At 45.1% G+C, this 22,161-nt stretch overlaps 1 protein-coding gene across 3 annotated transcripts in view; it reads right to left on the bottom strand.

Moving 5' to 3' along the window:
* The window catches only part of PDE1A (phosphodiesterase 1A), a 557,427-nt gene that overhangs the window by 36,844 nt on the left and 498,422 nt on the right, over positions 1 to 22,161 (bottom strand). For all 3 annotated transcript variants that reach the window (XM_063933325.1, XM_063933326.1, XM_063933324.1), the window contains exons 12-13: positions 10,451 to 10,571; positions 5,120 to 5,307 (exon numbers count right to left, since the gene is read on the bottom strand). In XM_063933325.1, coding sequence (XP_063789395.1) covers positions 5,120 to 5,307; positions 10,451 to 10,571 — 309 coding nt within the window. The remainder of the gene's footprint in view (positions 1 to 5,119; positions 5,308 to 10,450; positions 10,572 to 22,161) is intronic.

Genomic DNA, 22,161 nt, shown 5'->3' with positions numbered 1-22,161 from the left:
TGTGGTAGTAAGTGGTTTGGTGTTTTAAGGGCCATGGCCAAAGTATTACTCTAAATATGGTGATTTTATCATAGATATTATTTGTGGTCAGCAGGAACAAACAACATCATCTTCTGCACCACGATAAACTTCTTCTCATGCCAGGAAGTAGCAGGGCCAATGTAAATTGCCGTACTCATGCCACAATAGAAAACGTGACCATATCTCTCAATGGCATCCCTAGCACTTCTAAAGCACTAGGCTGCTCCCCCTCCCCCCCTCACTTCCCCCCATCCTCCACTCAAATCACCCTGCATGATAATGCAACACTTAGGGGGGAAGTGTATCAAATACATCTAAAGAATGGAGAAGTGTAAAAGTTGCCCACACAGCCAGAGGCGTCGCTCAGCCCCTTTACACCAGGTGCGGAGGGTTTTAAAAAAAGGTGCGTGTCTTCGTGGGACGGGGGCATGGCTAGCCATCCCGACCCCCTGTTTTCATCATGCCGGGGGTCCGGGAGTAGCGGGCTGCCCCTGAGAGTGCACTTGCTGCAGTGCTGGCTCCTGCTCAGTGGCAGGAGCCGGGTGCTGCACTTGTTATGTTACAGTGCAGCACCTGGCTCCTGTCACTGAGCAGGAGCAGTCACTTTGGTGCCACCCCTCGGCGGGTGACACCCCGGTGCGGGCCGCACCCCCGCACCCCCCTTCTGACACCAGTGCACATAGTAACTATTCAGCTTTGAGGTAGCATTTATCAAGTACATTCTATAATATGATAGGTAGAAGCTGATCAACTTGTCCACTTCTCCACTCTTTGGTAGGCTTGATACATCTCCCCTTGGTCGCTGTAAACACCTTCCTCACCGTTTATAAGGTTCCTGCACTGGCAATGTCCTGCACTGCTGTTAAGTGCTCATGACTAATTCCCTCCCTGGAAGTCAGTATTGGGTAACTGTGGTGTGAAGCATCTTTTCTATCTTCCTCAGCCGGTCATGTCTTTTCCACCAATACTGCATCCTCAAAAGAGACTTTAGTAATTGGCTTCAGATCTCCTTCTGGGCCTTTTATCAAGCAGCAGAAAATACCCCCAGCAGAATCCGCTGGCATAGCTACACTGGGTACCGGAGTGTCGTTGCCGAAGCGTCACAGATTCAACAGTAGGTCTGATGCTAACACTCCATCATTTGCTCGGGATCCGGTCTCTAGGTCAACAGTAACTAGGTTGACCACAATTGGTCGACAATAAGTAGGTCAACAGGGTTTCTAGATCGTCAGTGTCTCTAGGTCAACATGTTCTAGGTCGACAGGCCAAAAGGTCGACATGAGTTTTTCAAATTTGTTTTTTGTTTTTTTGACCTTTTTCATACTTAACGATCCACGCGGACTATGATTGGGAATAGTAACCTTGCCCGCATGCGAGGAGACACAGTGCACTAATTGGGGTTCTCGGTCACTGTACGGAGAAAACAACAAAACCCCCCATAAAAAACTCATGTCGATCTTTTGACCTGTTGACCTAGAGACCCTGTCGACCTAGTTACTGTCGACCAATAGTGGTCGACCTAGTTACTGTCGACCTTGCATACCACACCCCATTTGCTCTACATCCGCAAATGCCTGCACCAGGATCAGAGTCCTCCATACACAGAATGTCTCCTTAACAAACTAAAAAATGTTTGGAGCACTTATAAAAGAATGCTAATAATCATCATTAGCTAAGCAGAGTCCTTTTACTATGCATGATAATATATGTAATTATTAAATGAAGTGCATGCATGTATCCCACCACTGGTTTGTAGTGTCATATGAAGGGGCAGATGTACTAAGTCTTGGACTGTGATAAACTACCAGAGATAAAGTAACTGCAATGTTACAGGCTGTGTTTTGAAAAATGACCGGAGCTGATTGGCTGGTACTTGATAGAAATGTGTAGGGCCCCTACCAGTGGCGAATTACCCATTAGACACGTGAGGCATGTGCCTAGGGGCGGCACTTATTTGGGGGTGCCACTTGGATGCTTGTGTTGGTAACATCAGCCCAAAATGTACCAGTAACTGCAAAATATTTCCACTGTACTATACCATATGCCAACTTGAATGGAGTACAAATGGGTAAGACACTGCACATACTGCCCCTGTAAGCTGTCCTGCTTAGTAAATATGTATAAAAAAAATATAAAAAAGTCATAGTTGCGTTTTTTTATTATTATTCTATTTAATTGGCTATCATCAAATGAGGGCTTATAACCAATCAACAAAAATACTAAAAATAGGCAGGCGGGGGCGGCGGTTACTGTTGTGCCTAGGAGCGCCCTCACCCCTAAATCCGCCCCTGGGCCCTACATTAGTGTAATAATAGTGTTCCTAAATCAGAAACAGGTCAGGACCCTGTGCTTAATGAAAGGATAGTCTTGCTCCTCATTCAACACAACTGTGGGTTAGAAGGACCTCATGGGCAAAGACAAAATCAGAAAGATGGCCGCTCAGCAGTGCAGATTCATAAGAGTCGTAGTTAATTAAAAACCCTTAAATAAAAATAAATAAATAAATAAATAGAGCATTGGTCCTTTAGTAATGGCTTGTATTAGTTTTTTTTTGTCCAGGTAGTGTAGGTAACCAGGAGTACCCAATGAATGGTGTGGAAATTATCCTGATATGATGAAAGCAACAGAAGACCACAGAAAATAATGAAGGTTATGTGTTATTTATTCCAATTGCTCAAGGCCATGCCTTTTAGCACTATAGCCGGGTATACACTAGATGATATGCTCCATGACATGTCGATGTTTGCCCTTTAACTCCCGGGCAAATGACTTAGTGCATACACACTGAACAATATCGCTAACGATATCAATCAGTGACATCATCCTGCACAAACCCCGAGCATGTAGTTTCTGACAATATTGTCAGACTGACCTGCATGATAGTCAATATCGCTAACGACCTGCAGGAGTGCACATCGTTAATGGTATTGTGCATACACACTGGACTATTATTGTAACGATGTGTCGTTATCATCCGCATGGTTCAAAAAAAATCATCTAGCGTGTACCCAGCTTTAGTTGTCTGTTTAAACAGATTATCCTTGAACATTATTAATCATCAATGCATCCAGTGAGGTTACACATCCTTGTTCAGTAGTCCCAGTCACCTGCTCTGCTGATACACTGGATGGAGTCATAATACATTAGCTATTCCTAAAAGGTGAATACCTCAGAGAAACATATAATTAGTGATCAATTATCGGACTTGGCTATAACCCGCCACCCAACACTACTGACGGCTACCAAAGTGGGCGAAGAGATGCACTTGCCATCTTTAACTCTTTAACATCTTTACCACTTAGCTTTAAAGCCAACAGTCACCATGTCGGCATGCTCAGCATGTCGGCATTCCTCATGTGTACATGGATGATATGTCAACAAACGGTCCCTGGTAGTCTAGCGGTGTCTTATCTTCTCCCGGAGGTTACAGGGACTCCAGCATCTTCTTCTTGGCCCCAACTGTCACGTGTTAATGAGTGATGTCTGCACAGTGAATATTAAACCCCTTACCCCTAGCACTCCCCCTGGTGCCTAACCATAACCTCCCCCCTCTGCAGCCTAACCCTCCAAACAGCACCTAACACTAACCGTCAACATCCTCAGCATGTCAATATTTCCCATGGCAACAGTTTAAATGTCAACACTGTGAACATGTGGACATTCTGAGGATGTAGACATAGTGCCTACCAACAGTTTGAACCATGTTGACATTCATGTCGACACTGATACTGTCAGCATTGTTACTGTCGACCTTCTGACCAGATATAGGTCTATTCTACAAATAACACAAAACTGGAAGTCATATTCCCCCAAAACATTTTCCTTTAGTTCTGCAAAATAAGAGTGTTTACTATATATACATTATTATTTATTAAATTCAACTTGTCAGCAATGAAACCTATTTAATCAGTATACTTTAGTCATTCTATTGTTTATGCATGTTTACTAATGGCAAGAGCCATCAATTTAATTGGCCCTGTTATTACTCTATGCTGTCACGAAAACCGCTGCGGCCCGTTACTCCCACAGCGTCTGGTCGTTGCTAAGCTACCAGACACTTGTGAACTTCTGCTCCCTTGCCACCCCTTCCCTGGTGACCGGGGGCGCTTGTAGCTCGCCGGCCACTGGCTCCCTAACAACCAGGGAGGCTGGCGGAAGGGGGCTTGCGCAGCATCCTGTGAGCGTGCAGTGGGACAGCTGCACGCAGTTTATCATTTAGGGACGCTTGGCTGTGCCTGGCAATCTATTGGCTTATGCCTCCTTTATATTCTGTTCCTGCCTTTCTCTCCCTGCTGGTCATAGTAACTAGTTGCAGCAGCAGCCCTTGTCCCTTGGAACTATCTTAGCCTGTGGATAACTCCTCCTGTTTTTGATTGTGTCTAAGTTCCAGCAGCGTTCCTGTGTTCAGCCCAGATTTAGCATTATAGTTAAAAGTGCTAATTAGCGCGAAATATTTTTATTTCCTATATACTTATTTCTCTACTTTACACTTGTGTACTAGTGGATAGTAGTTGTTAATTGTTCCTCCTTATCAGGAGGTATTCCCCTGTTTGTGGGTACCCCGTGTGTATTGTCTCTGTTACTTCTTTATTCTCTCAGACTTGTTTGTTAATTCTTTACTCAATCCTCGGTATCCTCCTGGTCTCCTTTGTTTGCCTTCCCTTTGCCCCGTTCTTCTCTTGTCTACTTCTCTTGTGTTACTTTATGTTTTCACCTACCGGCATTGATTCGGGTCACTCCTGGTTGAGCTTGTACTACCTGTAGTGGCGTAAGTCCTGGTGGCATCCCAGTACCTGTAGGCACATTGCGCCTTAAGGGAAAAGCGGCTATTATAGGCTACAAGACCTGCTGGAGAGTTCTATAAGTCTCAACATGGGGTGTACAAGGGTCATTGCCTAGAAGATCATCGTGAGCTCCGACCTTCTTAGGAAGAGAACTGTCACCCACCGAACCATCAATATCTGGCATAACACGTGCATACTCCAAAAATGGCCTACCTACTTGTGTCAACAGCTAGTCTAGAATGTGGTGATGTATACTAAGATCACCAGTCAAATTGCAATATCCTTTTCTTATTGCCCATTGCTAACAATAGTACCTTGTACTGCCAGCTCTTTCCATCTTTCTTTATTTTGCTGAATGATTTCAACCAAATCCTTTTTGAAAGTTTGCAAGTCCACAGTTGCCAAAGAGTAATCCAATGTTGACCCTCCGTCTGTTTGTGACGTCCGCACAGTGGGTCTCTTCTGTATATCAGCACCGCGCCCAACTTCAGAATGATTTAGGCTACAGAAGACATAAACAAGTTAAATATAATATCCAATGCGGGTCATACACGTAAGAGGCAATTCCCTGCTCTGCCGATGGAGAACTCTGATAATCTGTGATTTATCGGCATATCGGCAAAATTCTACATGTTAAAAATCCCTGACTCACAGATTCTGATAATTTTTGGGTCAGAAATGGTGAATTGGGAATTTCCAACATGTTGGATTTTTTCCAATATTCCGACTCAGTCAACGACAAAACAGGGAATTGCCACAATTAATTGCAGATGTATGGGCCTCTTAAGACAACCATACAAAAATAAACTTAGGATACTACTCAGTATTATATATTGCTTTATGTCACTACGTACATATAAACAGGAATGTATTTACCATGTAAGAAAACTAGACATATACCTAAACAGTTGTAGTGGAATACAGAATTGAATTTGTCTTAAATATACTTTTTATTTGATTTTTTTTTTAACTTGTTTGCTTTACCAACCAGTAGTATTTAATATAAAGGAGCTGTTGGCTGGATATTAGGACAGAGGCATGTTCCATGCACAATTGCTAATTTAGAGCGCGCTCACATACATTGCCTAAAGGGAATGCGGTCAATTTACATACAATCAAAATCCCGACAACCATTGACCGACAAGGTCAAAATCGTGACATGGTCAAAATACCGACATTTAAAATGTCGACAGGTCAAAAACTCAACATGAATTTTTCATGATTTTTTCATCGAAACTGACTTGATCATTCTTAACTATCCCAGCGGACTTGGAGGGGGAATTAATAGTGTGTCGAGCGCAGCGAGGCACCGTGCCCAAAGCATGGCGAGCACAGCAAGCCATGCAAGGGGACGTGTTACACTTATACAGTGTCCATGTCGACCTTTGTCAACATACATAAAAATCCAATGAAATACGCGTGTCGACATTTTGAGCCGTCGAAATTTTAAATGTCGGTATTTTGACCTTGTCGGTATTGTGACCGTCGGCCAATTGTTGTCGGTATTTTGACCATCGGAATTTTGATTGTAGGTAATTCATACTAAATCCGCCTAAGAAATGCAAAGTGTGAAAATTACACTGGTTATAAATTTTTATTTACCCCCTAATCTCATTTCTATCACTCTTTGATACTAGTTTCAAGGATGGTATCAGTACAAACTGTTTCCAACTCTACTGCTTACATGGGTGCGGATAGTTTTCCATCTTTTTTAATTGTATGAAACAACTACACACAAAGTTTGTTTATGTCAAGAATACATTACTTACAGTGTAAATAAAGGAGATACTAACTATAGTTATGATATTGAGTTGAATGCAATGTGCACTTAAACCATAAGCATACATCAGAAACAGCAATACAATTCACATGGGTAATTCAAAAAGAACCAACTTACTTGGCTTTTATGAAACAGTAAGCGCAAACCTAGATCAGGGTAAAGAGGTGGATGTAATCTTTTTAGATTTTGCCAATCTTTTTAGATTTTGCCAAAGCATTCGACACTGTGCCACACATGAGACTTATCTACAAGCTACAAGAATCAGGGCTAGGAAGCACAATATGCACTTGGGTCAAAAACTGGTTAGATAATAGGGAGCAGCGCGTTGTGGTTAATGGATCTTTTTCAACTTGGACCATAGGCGTGCGCAGCACATTTTATTAGGGGGTGCACTGTCGGAGGGGTGTGTCTAGCACCGCCTTTTGGGCGTGTCTAGCATCATCTATTGACGGTCAACGCAATATACAATATCCACCCTTGTACCAATCCTAATAATGCAGATGCATTGTCAGATGTTGTGGTGTGCACAGCGGCGTTTCTAGAAAGGAGGGGACCCATGTGCAGACTCCGTGTGTGGGCCCCCTCCTCTCCTGTAGCCGTCACTGCTGCTGCTAGCGCTCTGAGCGCTGAAACTCTGGCACAGTGCCAGAGTCTACAGCGCATGCGCAGGACTCCGAAAAATGGCCGCCACGCCATTTTTCCGGAGTCCTGCGCATGCGCTATAGACTCTGGCACTGTTCCATAGTCTCTAGCGCTCAGTGCGCTAGCAGCAGCGGTGACGGCTATGGGAGAGGATGGGGCCCACACACGGTCAGCGATGGATGCCGGAAAGGTAAGTATAGGAGAAATGGGTGCAGTGTGTGCGGTGTCGGCCCCCTCTGGACCCAGTTGCCCGTGTGCACCCATTATAGATACGCCAGTGGGTGTGCACCAAACAAACACCCCTGATGGCATTCACTGCAATTACAGTGCTCCTCCTCAGCCTGGTCTGGCTCCCCCTCACTTTCCCCTGCAAGCTGCAGCAGCTTACTTACAAGTCAGTCACTCACTGACACTGACAGTCGCAGACTAGTACTGCTGCTGCTGGAAAAACGAGTGACGTGTCAATGCTGCTGCCGACCGCCTGCCAGTATTGAACGCTGGCTGCATGCTGATCCTCATCAGTGGCTAGCGTTGGCATAGAATAGAAGGAGAGAGGTGGGCGTGTGACGGGTGGGCGTGCGAGCAGCATGACGTCATCACGTCACATCACGCTGTTATTGTACATGGAGGTGAACCCGTGAGTTTGAAATACAGTGGCAGTGGCACCCTTGATTAACCCAGGCGTCAGGTCAGTAATGCAGTCCTGAGAGGGTGCAGCGCAGAGGAGACAGTAATCAGCCTGCTCGGCGATCACTGCATTAGGCATGTGAGATCGGGGTGCTAGACATTAGGGGGTGCCTGTGCGCACCAGGCACCCCCCCTGCGCACGCCTATGACTTGGACTGAAGTGCTAAGTGGTGTGCCGCAAGGCTCAGTATTAGGACCGCTATTGTTCAATATTTTCATTAATGACCTAACAGAAGGTCTAGAGAGCATGGTGTCAATTTTTGCAGATGATACCAAATTGTGTAAAGTTATAAATGCGGAAGGGGATGCTGAGTCGCTTCAGAACGACTTAGTTAAATTAGAAGCTTGGGCAGCGAAATGGAGAATGCGCTTCAATACAGACAAGTGTAAGGTAATGCACTGTGGTAACAAGAACAAAAATAACACCTACCTACTAAATGGGGTAAAATTAGGGGATTCTGTACTGGAAAAGGACTTAGGTGTCCTCATAGATAGCAAACTAAGCAGTAGTACCCAAAGTAGGACTGCAGCAAAGAAATTGATGCTAGGGATGAGAGTATTATACTCCCGTTATATAAATCACTTGTGAGGCCACACCTTGAATACTGTGTACAATTCTGGGCACCTTACTACAAAAAGGATATCCTGGAGCTAGAAAAGGTTCAAAGGCGGGCGACCAAACTAATTAAGGGTATGGAGACGCTGGAATACGAGGAAAGGCTTGCAAGACTAGGCATGTTTACACTGGAAAAGAGGAGATTAAGAGGGGACATGATCAACATTTACAAATATATAAGGGGACATTATACAGATCTTGCGCAGGACCTGTTTTTTTTGTTAGATCAACACAGAGAACTCGTGGACACTCGCTCAGGTTAGAGGAGAGGAGATTCCGCACAATACGGCGTAAAGGCTTTTTTACGCTAAGGACGATACGTGTTTGGAATTCCCTGCCTGAGGGAGTTGTAATGGCCGACTCAGTCAACACCTTTAAGTATGGGTTAGATAAATTCCTAATGGATAAGGATATGCAGGGTTACGGAGCATAGTCACGCACTATGGTTATTATAAAAAAGAGAGGTAAAACGTAACGGCAGTCATCAACTTCAGTCAAAATTTTCTACAAAATAATCGTGCATAGGAGACCACAAATAGGTTGAACTCGATGGACAATTGTCTTTTTTCAACCTTAGATACTATGTTACTATGTTACTAACAAAAACATAAAGTGAAAAAGCAAATAAATTGATCTTAAAGTATAACAAAGATTGTGCATTAATGTACTGAACTATGGGCCTAATTCAGCATGGATCGCTATTCAGAGAATTCGCAAATTGAGCGATTATCAAAAAATGCGCATGTGTAGCGGTCGCATCGTGCATGTGTGAGGGGTAATAGTGACAGAAATTGCATACAGATCGTAATCGCAATGAAGCCGCTGCTTGACTGACAGGAAGTCAGCGTTTCTGGGCGGAAACCTGCCGTTTTCTGGGTCGCAGATTAGTTGCAGCCTCAGACCTACTTATATTTGCTCAGATGGCAAAAAATCTTTGATGTTCTGGAAATAGTGTATGCATCTGCGAATGTATTGCGATCTGCGATGCATTTGCAAACTTGCACAAGGCATTTTTTCTTCCTGTCGAAGCGGCGCCTTTCTACTCGCAGACCAATGCAATTTCTCAGAATAACGATCCATGCTGAAGTAGGCCCTATATACCTAAAATAAATGCATGGTTCCTATAATTCTATTCTGCTCTCTTTGAATTCACAGCAGAAGATTACTTTATTAGGAGGGAAGAGCTGCAGATAAAAGTGACTGACGGCTTGGCAGTCTTGCTCTTCATAATTGAACTGGTGGATTCTACACAGTGGCAGAATCAGTGATGTCCCAGCAGCTCAAATCACTGCAGTCTAAGCTTATTGATCTGCATTAGATCCAGGCAGGACACTGACCTAAATATGTGGGAGCTGTCTGTAATGGAGTTGGGAGATCATTCCTTACTTGCTAATGCAACTGGAGTGTTAGTGTAACACTAAACAATATATTTTACCTGCATGTTTCATATCTTGAAATGTCATATTTGCAGTTTAGCGGAAATTGTACTTGCTGCTAAGCACCAATATGAACATTTGTGTACATGTGTTTAATTGTCATGTTAATAAAACATGGTAGCATATAATAATGATTATATATTAATTAATATATACGTTTATAACTCAGCGGGTTATAGTTTGTAATATTTACTTGTGTAGATACATCTTTAGTTTCATTTTAATCAAGCCTTCATATTTTTTTAAATAAAATAACAAAAGTTGAATTGAAACAGTTTACTGGCACAGTAAGAATAATTCGTTTTTGAAGGATACTTACAGCAGGTTTAAAGACTTTCCTTCAGCGCAATTTTACTGCTACAAAATACCATCATGAATATACAAAGCTGTCACTAGGGGGCAGCAATGTTTAAGAATAGCATTTTCCTCTTTTCCACCGGTAAACAATACTAACAATGGCAAAAAACAAATGAAACTGACAAACCTGGATTTATTGTAGACTGAATGATCAGATTTTGTAGCATCCTCTATAAGAGGAATAACAATTTTCTCTGTTGAGTCCATTAGAAGTGTGAATGTTGGCTCCACTATGAAGTCTATAAAACCTAAAAGTTATATAATGTGTCAGCAAATTATAAAATATAACAATTACAGAAATTTAAACAGATTGTCCTGCATTTTAGAATACGGTACAAATATGGTTGAAATATAGCAATTGTGTTGTTACCGTTGCTTGTTTCTCTCAATATGCAGAGTATACTGTGTAGTAATAATAATAATAATAATAATAATAATAATAATAATAATAACAACAACAACAACAACAACAACAACAATAGCAATGATAATAATAACAGTAACAATAGTAATAATAATAATAACAGTAACAATAGTAATAATAATAATAATAATAACAACAACAACAACAACAACAACAACAATAATAATAATAATAATAATAGTAATAAAAATAACAATAATGCTAATAACAACAACAACAACAATAATAATGATGATAATAAGAATAGTAATAATAATAATAATAATAATAATAATAAGTAGAAGAAGTAAAAGAACAAGAATAAAACAAAAGGGGAGCAATCACTACGTACAGTAATGGTATGGTTATGTACTATGGGCCCAATTCAGCATGGAACGTATCTGTGATGCATTGGCATGCTGAAGTCCGTTTACAGTGTGTGCACGTGCAGAAGCCGCACTGCACGTGCGCATACAGTGAGATGCAACGGCATCTCACATATGCGGATGCATTTGCCTGATTGGCAGAGGCGTTCGCGGGACGGGAAAGGGCGTCGAGTTGGTGTTTCAGAGTGGTGTTGGGGGGAGGGCGCAGTCCTGACAACGCAGGCGTGTCTGGACTGTTTGTGGAGTGGGCCGCGGTGGCTGTGCACTTTGCTGCTCAGTGAAGCGTTCGCATGATAGCGGGGGTGGGGGGTGGGTGGAGAGCCCAGCATGCGGGGCAGACTTGCCCCGTGCTGGGCGTCCCCCTGCATGCTAGAGAATTTTAGCACAACTACAACCCATGCTGAATTAGGCCCTATATGTGTTTGCTTCACTGTGTTTGAAAACATTGCAATGAAAGTGATAGCCTTTATTGGTCCGCTGTATATATTTTCTAGGGATGAGCGGGTTTGGTTCCCTGAGAACAGAACCCTACCGAACATCACGTCCCTGGCCCGGATCCGAGTTCGGCTCGGGTTTTCCCACCAGGCTCGGAAACCAGAACGAGGCAAAACGCCATCCCGCTGTCGGACTCTCGTGGGTTTTGGATTCCATATAAGGAGCCGCGCATCGCCGCCATTTTCACTCCAGTCCTGGAGAGTGTAGCGAGAGGACGTGTCTGTGGGGGAAAGTGGTGTGGCGCGTGGGTGGCGACCTGCTTTTTTGTGTCATTCCAGTGCTGTCCTGTGCTGCATCAGTCCAGTGGTGGTGTTTTGTGCTGCATCAGTCCAGTCACAGTGGTGGTGTCCTGGCTGCCATAAGTCCAGTGCTGCTGTTTAAGTCCAGCCCAGTGCAGTGGTGCCGTCTTGTGCTACATCAGTCCAGTGGTGGTGTCCTGTGCTGCATCAGTCCAGTGGTGGTGTCCTGTGCTGCCATAAGTCCAGTGGTAGTGTCCTGTGCTGCCATAAGTCCACTAGTACTGCTGTATAAGTCCAGTCCAGTGGTACTGCCGTATAAGTCCAGTGGTGCTGCCGTATAAGTCCAGTGGTACTGCCGCATAATTCCAGGGGTACTGCCGTACAAGTCCAGTAATACTGCTGTACAAGTCCAGGGATACTGCCGTACAAGTCAAGTGGTACTGCCGTACAAGTCCAGTGGTACTGCCGTATAAGTCCAGTCCAGTGGTACTGCCGTATAAGTCCAGGGGTACTGCCGTATATGTCCAGTGGTGCTGTCCTGTGCTGTATATTATTATTCCAAATAAAGGGGTTATTAATATTTAATCCAAATCATTTTTACAGGGTTTGCCCTGTGTGGTGTAGGGGTACTCTCTCCTGTGCCGCATATTGTTATATAACTCCAGAAAAATAATGGAGAACAAACATTTGGACGATAAAATAGGGAGAGATCAAGAACCACTTTCTCCTAGTGCTGAAGCAGCTGCCACTAGTCATGACATAGACGATGAAATGCCATCAGCGTCGTCTGCCAAGGCCGATGCCCTATGTTATAGTAGAGGGCATGTAAATTCCAAAAAGCCAAAGTTCAGTAAAATGACTCAAAAAAAGAAATTTAAATCATCTGAACAAAAACGTAAACTTGCCAATATGCCATTTACGACACGGAGTGGCAAGTAACGGCTAAGGCCCTGGCCTATGTTCATGACTAGTGGTTCGGTTTCACATGATGATGGAAGCCCTCATCCTCCCGCTAGAAAAATAAGAGTTAAGCTGGCAAAAGCACGGCAAAGAACTGTGTGTTCTAAGATGGTATCACATATCCCCAAGGAGAGTCCAAGGGTGTCGGCAGTTGCGATGCCTGACCGTCTCAACACTGGACGAGAAGAGGTGGCTCCTTTCACCATTTGCACATCCTCTGCAAGTGCTGGAAGGACCACCCACAGTCCAGTTTGTGATATTCAAATTGAAGATGTCACTGTTGAAGTACACCAGGATGAGGATATGGGTGTTGCTGGCGCTGAGGAGGAATTTGACGAGGTGGATTCTGATGGTGATGTGGTTTGTTTAAATCAGGCACCGTGGGAGACAGTTGTTGTCCGTGGGATGAATAAGCCCATTGTCATGCCTGGGCAAATGACCAAAAACGCCACCTCTTCGGTGTGGAATTATTTCTCCACAAATCCGGACAACAAGTGTCAAGCCATGTGCTGCCTGTGTCAATCCATAATAAGTAGGGGTAAGGACGTTAATCACCTAGGAACATCCTCCCTTATACGTCACCTGCAGCACATTCATCAGAAGTCATTGTCATGTTCAGAAACTTTGGGTAAGAGCGTAAGCAGTCCACTGACACCTAAATCCCTTCTTCCTCTAGTACCCAAGCTCCTGCAAGCCACACCACCAACTCCCTCAACGTAAATTTCTTCCTCAGTCAGGAACGTCAGTAGTCCTGCAGGCCATGTCATTGGCATGACTGACGAGTCCTCTCCTAACCGGGATTCCTCCGGAGGATCCTTGAGTGGTACGCCTACTGCTGCTGTTGCTGCTGCCGCTGCTGTTGTTGCTGCTGGGAGTCGATCGTCATCCCAGAGGTGAAGTCGGAAGACCACTTGTACTACTTCAACTAAGCAATTGACTGTCCAACAGTCCTTTGCGAGGAAGATGAAATATGACAGCAGTCATCCTGCTGCAAAGTGGATAACTGAGGCCTTGATAGCTATGTTGGTGTTAGACGTGCATCCGGTATCCGCCATTAGTGCAGTGGGATTTAGACAATTGATGGAGGTAGTGTGTCCCTGGTACCAAATCCCATTTAGATTCTACTTCACTAGGAAAGTGATTCCCAGACTCTACAGGGACATTAAGAAAAGTGTCCTCAGTGTCCTGAAAAATGTGGTGGCACCCAGTGTCCACTTATCCACGAACATGTAGACAAGTGGAGCAGGGCAAACTCAGGACTGCATGACTGTGACAGCCCACTGGGTAGATGTATTGCCTCCCGCAGCAACAACAGCAGCAGCGGCATTAGTAGCAGCATCTCACTAATGCCAGCTCATTCCTAGGCAGGCTACGCTGTGTATCACCGGTTTCCATAAGAGACACACAGCTGACAACCTCTTACGGAAACTGAGGGACATCACCGCACAATGGCTTACCCCACTTAGACTCTCCTGGGGATTTGTGATATCAGACAACGCCACCAATATTGTGCATGCATTACATCTGGGCAAATTCCAGAATGTCCCATGTTTTGCACATACAATTAATTTGGTGGTACAGAATTATTTGAAAAATGACAGGGGCGTGCAGGAGATGCTGTCCGTGGCCCCAAAAATATGAGCCACTTTTGACATTCAGCCACTGCGTGCCGAAGACTGGAGCACCAGCAAACACTCCTGAACCTGCCCTGCCATCACCTGAAGCAAGAGGTGGTAACGAGGTGGAATTCAACACTCTATATAATTCAGAGTATGGAGGAGTAGCAAAAGGCCATTCAAGCCTATACATCCACCTACGATACAGGCAAAGAAGGGGGAATGCACCTGACTCATGCTTTCTGTCTTGTGCAAGGTTATCCAACCCTTCGAACTTGCCACACATGACGTCAGTTCAGATACTGCCAGCTTGAGTCAGGTCATTACCCTCATCAGGCTTTTGCAGAAGTAGCTGGAGAAATTGAAGGAGGAGTTAAGATGGAGCGATTCCGCTAAGTATGTGGGACTTGTGGATGGAACCCTTCATTCGCTTTTCCAGTGTCACGATCCGGGTATCTGGACGCCATTACTTACCCTTCAGATGCCTCCTAAGGCTGGCTCAGCGGTCCAGGACCGGATCCCGCTGTTCCTGAGTTTCCACATGCAGAATGTCAGAGTGGTGATTTCATCAGCCGCGGCCTCCGCTGTGCCCGCGTGGTTAAATGTGCGCTTGTCAGTCTGGCGTCTCCTGTCTCCTGTGGCCGGCGTCGCCATTACTGTTTCAATTCTCACATGGATTACAAACCAAACTTCCCTCCAAGTGTCTGCATGGGCGCAGCCATCTTGGATTTTGTCATCTGATCATTTCCACCAATCTGCTGTCTGTATTGTTGATTTGCATAATTGCCTAGCCAACCCCTTCCTTGCTGCAGGTATAAGTAAGCTGTGCCTGAGCAAGGAAGGCGTCAGTGCTTTGGTTGTCTAACCTAGTTCCAGTTTGTCTCTCTCCTGTGGTTGTCTTCCAGGTTCCAGCTCCTGTCTCCAGACTTCTGCTATAGAGACTAGAGATGAGCGGGTTCGGTTCCTCGGAATCCGAACCCGCCCGAACTTCATGTTTTTTTTCACGGGTCCGAGCGACTCGGATCTTCCCGCCTTGCTCGGTTAACCCGAGCGCGCCCGAACGTCATCATGACGCTGTCGGATTCTCGCGAGGCTCGGATTCTATCGCGAGACTCGGATTCTATATAAGGAGCCGCGCGTCGCCGCCATTTTCACTCGTGCATTGAGATTGATAGGGAGAGGACGTGTCTGGCGTCCTCTCCATTAGAATAGAGATAGATTAGATAGAGAGAGATTGTGCAGAGTCGCAGACAGAGTTAGTTTACCACAGTCAGTGACCAGTGCAGTTGCTAGTTAACTTTTATTTAATATAATATATCCGTTCACTTCTCTCTGCTATATCCGTTCTCTGCCTGAAAAAAAAAACGATACACAGCACAGTCAGTCACACAGTGTGACTCAGTCTGTGTGCACTCAGCTCAGCCCAGTGTGCTGCACAGTCATCAATGTATAAATTAAAAGCTTATAATTAATTGTGGGGGAGACTGGGGAGCACTGCAGGTTGTTAGCAGGAGCCAGGAGTACAATTATATTAATTAACAGTGCACACTTTTGCTGCAGGAGTGGTGACCAGTGCCTGACCACCAGTATAGTATTGTTGTATACTACTAATATCTCTTTAAATATCAACCAGTCTATATTAGCAGCAGACACAGTACAGTGCGGTAGTTCACGGCTGTGGCTACCTCTGTGTCGGCACACGGCAGGCAGTCCGTCCGACCAGAATTGTATTATTTATTATTATATACCTACCACCTAACCGTGGTTTTTTTTTCATTCTTTATACCGTCATAGTGTCATCCTAATTGTTACGAGTATACTACTATCTCTTTATCAACCAGTGTACAGTGCGGTAGTTCACGGCTGTGGCTACCTCTGTGTCGGCAGTCGGCAGGCAGTCCGTCCATCCATAATTGTATTATTATTATAATATATACCACCTAACCGTGGTTTTTTTTTCATTCTTTATACCGTCATAGTGTCATCCTAATTGTTACGAGTATACTACTATCTCTTTATCAACCAGTGTACAGTGCGGTAGTTCACGGCTGTGGCTACCTCTGTGTCGGCACACGGCAGGCAGTCCGTCCGACCAGAATTGTATTATTTATTATTATATACCTACCACCTAACCGTGGTTTTTTTTTCATTCTTTATACCGTCATAGTGTCATCCTAATTGTTACGAGTATACTACTATCTCTTTATCAACCAGTGTACAGTGCGGTAGTTCATGGCTGTGGCTACCTCTGTGTCGGCACACGGCAGGCAGTCCGTCCGACCAGAATTGTATTATTTATTATTATATACCTACCACCTAACCGTGGTTTTTTTTTCATTCTTTATACCGTCATAGTGTCATCCTAATTGTTACGAGTATACTACTATCTCTTTATCAACCAGTGTACAGTGCGGTAGTTCACGGCTGTGGCTACCTCTGTGTCGGCACACGGCAGGCAGTCCGTCCGACCAGAATTGTATTATTTATTATTATATACCTACCACCTAACCGTGGTTTTTTTTCCATTCTTTATACCGTCATAGTGTCATCCTAATTGTTACGAGTATACTACTATCTCTTTATCAACCAGTGTACAGTGCGGTAGTTCACGGCTGTGGCTACCTCTGTGTCGGCACACGGCAGGCAGTCCGTCCGACCAGAATTGTATTATTTATTATTATATACCTACCACCTAACCGTGGTTTTTTTTTTCATTCTTTATACCGTCATAGTGTCATCCTAATTGTTACGAGTATACTACTATCTCTTTATCAACCAGTGTACAGTGCGGTAGTTCACGGCTGTGGCTACCTCTGTGTCGGCAGTCGGCAGGCAGTCCGTCCATCCATAATTGTATTATTATTATAATATATACCACCTAACCGTGGTTTTTTTTTCATTCTTTATACCGTCGTCATAGTGTCATACTAGTTGTTACGAGTATACTACTATCTCTTTATCAACCAGTGTACAGTGCGGTAGTTCACGGCTGTGGCTACCTCTGTGTCGGCAGTCGGCAGGCAGTCCGTCCATCCATAATTGTATTATTATTATAATATATACCACCTAACCGTGGTTTTTTTTTCATTCTTTATACCGTCGTCATAGTGTCATACTAGTTGTTACGAGTATACTACTATCTCTTTATCAACCAGTGTACAGTGCGGTAGTTCACGGCTGTGGCTACCTCTGTGTCGGCAGTCGGCAGGCAGTCCGTCCATCCATAATTGTATTATTATTATAATATATACCACCTAACCGTGGTTTTTTTATACCACCTAACCGTGGCAGTCCGTCCATAATTGTATACTAGTATCCAATCCATCCATCTCCATTGTTTACCTGAGGTGCCTTTTAGTTCTGCCTATAAAATATGGAGAACAAAAAAGTTGAGGTTCCAAAATTAGGGAAAGATCAAGATCCACTTCCACCTCGTGCTGAAGCTGCTGCCACTAGTCATGGCCGAGACGATGAAATGCCAGCAACGTCGTCTGCCAAGGCCGATGCCCAATGTCATAGTACAGAGCATGTCAAATCCAAAACACCAAATATCAGAAAAAAAAGGACTCCAAAACCTAAAATAAAATTGTCGGAGGAGAAGCGTAAACTTGCCAATATGCCATTTACCACACGGAGTGGCAAGGAACGGCTGAGGCCCTGGCCTATGTTCATGGCTAGTGGTTCAGCTTCACATGAGGATGGAAGCACTCAGCCTCTCGCTAGAAAACTGAAAAGACTCAAGCTGGCAAAAGCACCGCAAAGAACTGTGCGTTCTTTGAAATCCCAAATCCACAAGGAGAGTCCAATTGTGTCGTTTGCGATGCCTGACCTTCCCAACACTGGACGTGAAGAGCATGCGCCTTCCACTATTTGCATGCCCCCTGCAAGTGCTGGAAGGAGCACCCGCAGTCCAGTTCCTGATAGTCAGATTGAAGATGTCAGTGTTGAAGTACACCAGGATGAGGAGGATATGGGTGTTGCTGGCGCTGGGGAGGAAATTGACCAGGAGGATTCTGATGGTGAGGTGGTTTGTTTAAGTCAGGCACCCGGGGAGACACCTGTTGTCCGTGGGAGGAATATGGCCGTTGACATGCCAGGTGAAAATACCAAAAAAATCAGCTCTTCGGTGTGGAGGTATTTCACCAGAAATGCGGACAACAGGTGTCAAGCCGTGTGTTCCCTTTGTCAAGCTGTAATAAGTAGGGGTAAGGACGTTAACCACCTCGGAACATCCTCCCTTATACGTCACCTGCAGCGCATTCATAATAAGTCAGTGACAAGTTCAAAAACTTTGGGTGACAGCGGAAGCAGTCCACTGACCAGTAAATCCCTTCCTCTTGTAACCAAGCTCACGCAAACCACCCCACCAACTCCCTCAGTGTCAATTTCCTCCTTCCCCAGGAATGCCAATAGTCCTGCAGGCCATGTCACTGGCAAGTCTGACGAGTCCTTTCCTGCCTGGGATTCCTCCGATGCATCCTTGCGTGTAACGCCTACTGCTGCTGGCGCTGCTGTTGTTGCCGCTGGGAGTCGATGGTCATCCCAGAGGGGAAGTCGTAAGCCCACTTGTACTACTTCCAGTAAGCAATTGACTGTTCAACAGTCCTTTGCGAGGAAGATGAAATATCACAGCAGTCATCCTACTGCAAAGCGGATAACTGAGTCCTTGACAACTATGTTGGTGTTAGACGTGCGTCCGGTATCCGCCGTTAGTTCACAGGGAACTAGACAATTTATTGAGGCAGTGTGCCCCCGTTACCAAATACCATCTAGGTTCCACTTCTCTAGGCAGGCGATACCGAGAATGTACACGGACGTCAGAAAAAGACTCACCAGTGTCCTAAAAAATGCAGTTGTACCCAATGTCCACTTAACCACGGACATGTGGACAAGTGGAGCAGGGCAGGGTCAGGACTATATGACTGTGACAGCCCACTGGGTAGATGTATGGACTCCCGCCGCAAGAACAGCAGCGGCGGCACCAGTAGCAGCATCTCGCAAACGCCAACTCTTTCCTAGGCAGGCTACGCTTTGTATCACCGCTTTCCAGAATACGCACACAGCTGAAAACCTCTTACGGCAACTGAGGAAGATCATCGCGGAATGGCTTACCCCAATTGGACTCTCCTGTGGATTTGTGGCATCGGACAACGCCAGCAATATTGTGTGTGCATTAAATATGGGCAAATTCCAGCACGTCCCATGTTTTGCACATACCTTGAATTTGGTGGTGCAGAATTTTTTAAAAAACGACAGGGGCGTGCAAGAGATGCTGTCGGTGGCCAGAAAAATTGCGGGACACTTTCGGCGTACAGGCACCACGTACAGAAGACTGGAGCACCACCAAAAACTACTGAACCTGCCCTGCCATCATCTGAAGCAAGAAGTGGTAACGAGGTGGAATTCAACCCTCTATATGCTTCAGAGGTTGGAGGAGCAGCAAAAGGCCATTCAAGCCTATACAATTGAGCACGATATAGGAGATGGAATGCACCTGTCTCAAGTGCAGTGGAGAATGATTTCAACGTTGTGCAAGGTTCTGATGCCCTTTGAACTTGCCACACGTGAAGTCAGTTCAGACACTGCCAGCCTGAGTCAGGTCATTCCCCTCATCAGGCTTTTGCAGAAGAAGCTGGAGGCATTGAAGAAGGAGCTAACACGGAGCGATTCCGCTAGGCATGTGGGACTTGTGGATGCAGCCCTTAATTCGCTTAACAAGGATTCACGGGTGGTCAATCTGTTGAAATCAGAGCACTACATTTTGGCCACCGTGCTCGATCCTAGATTTAAAGCCTACCTTGGATCTCTCTTTCCGGCAGACACAGGTCTGCTGGGGTTGAAAGACCTGCTGGTGACAAAATTGTCAAGTCAAGCGGAACGCGACCTGTCAACATCTCCTCCTTCACATTCTCCCGCAACTGGGGGTGCGAGGAAAAGGCTCAGAATTCCGAGCCCACCCGCTGGCGGTGATGCAGGGCAGTCTGGAGCGACTGCTGATGCTGACATCTGGTCCGGACTGAAGGACCTGACAACGATTACGGACATGTCGTCTACTGTCACTGCATATGATTCTCTCAACATTGATAGAATGGTGGAGGATTATATGAGTGACCGCATCCAAGTAGGCACGTCACACAGTCCGTACTTATACTGGCAGGAAAAAGAGGCAATTTGGAGGCCCTTGCACAAACTGGCTTTATTCTACCTAAGTTGCCCTCCCACAAGTGTGTACTCCGAAAGAGTGTTTAGTGCCGCCGCTCACCTTGTCAGCAATCGGCGTACGAGGTTACATCCAGAAAATGTGGAGAAGATGATGTTCATTAAAATGAATTATAATCAATTCCTCCGCGGAGACATTGACCAGCAGCAATTGCCTCCACAAAGTACACAGGGAGCTGAGATGGTGGATTCCAGTGGGGACGAATTGATAATCTGTGAGGAGGGGGATGTACACGGTGATATATCGGAGGGTGAAGATGAGGTGGACATCTTGCCTCTGTAGAGCCAGTTTGTGCAAGGAGAGATTAATTGCTTCTTTTTTGGGGGGGGTCCAAACCAACCCGTCATATCAGTCACAGTCGTGTGGCAGACCCTGTCACTGAAATGATGGGTTGGTTAAAGTGTGCATGTCCTGTTTTGTTTATACAACATAAGGGTGGGTGGGAGGGCCCAAGGATAATTCCATCTTGCACCTCTTTTTTCTTTTCTTTTTCTTTGCATCATGTGCTGATTGGGGAGGGTTTTTTGGAAGGGACATCCTGCGTGACACTGCAGTGCCACTCCTAGATGGGCCCGGTGTTTGTGTCGGCCACTAGGGTCGCTAATCTTACTCACACAGTCAGCTACCTCATTGCGCCTCTTTTTTCTTTGCGTCATGTGCTGTTTGGGGAGGGTTTTTTGGAAGGGACATCCTGCGTGACACTGCAGTGCCACTCCTAGATGTGCCCGGTGTTTGTGTCGGCCACTAGGGTCGCTAATCTTACTCACACAGTCAGCTACCTCATTGCGCCTCTTTTTTTCTTTGCGTCATGTGCTGTTTGGGGAGGGTTTTTTGGAAGGGCCATCCTGCGTGACACTGCAGTGCCACTCCTAGATGGGCCCGGTGTTTGTGTCGGCCACTAGGGTCGCTTATCTTACTCACACAGCGACCTCGGTGCAAATTTTAGGACTAAAAATAATATTGTGAGGTGTGATGTGTTCAGAATAGGCTGAAAATGAGTGTAAATTATGTTTTTTGAGGTTAATAATACTTTGGGATCAAAATTACCCCCAAATTCTATGATTTAAGCTGTTTTTTAGGGTTTTTTGGAAAAAACACCCGAATCCAAAACACACCCGAATCCGACAAAAAAAATTTGGTGAGGTTTTGCCAAAACGCGGTCGAACCCAAAACACGGCCGCGGAACCGAACCCAAAACCAAAACACAAAACCCGAAAAATTTCCGGCGCTCATCTCTAATAGAGACCCGCACCAGCATTCCATCTGCGGTGTAGCCTGACTCTCCGATCCATTCTGGACTCACCTGTTTCCAGTTACAACAATCACCTGCTTCCAGCCCAGCTTCCAGCAGTGTACAGCTTCTCTTAAAGGGCCGGTGTTCTTTCTGCAGTTTACCACTCTCCACCGGTATTATTATTTCACCGCTCTCAAACTCCAAACTTCATTATCAATCACCTGCTTCCAGCCCAGCTTCCAGCAGTGTACAGCTTCTCTTAAAGGGCCGGTGTCCTTTCTGCAG

The sequence above is a fragment of the Pseudophryne corroboree genome, chromosome 7 (assembly GCF_028390025.1).
Source record: "Pseudophryne corroboree isolate aPseCor3 chromosome 7, aPseCor3.hap2, whole genome shotgun sequence".
Lineage (NCBI taxonomy): Eukaryota > Metazoa > Chordata > Amphibia > Anura > Myobatrachidae > Pseudophryne > Pseudophryne corroboree.
The sequence above is the reverse complement of the archived record's forward strand: the minus strand, read 5'-3'. Positions and strand labels throughout refer to the sequence as shown.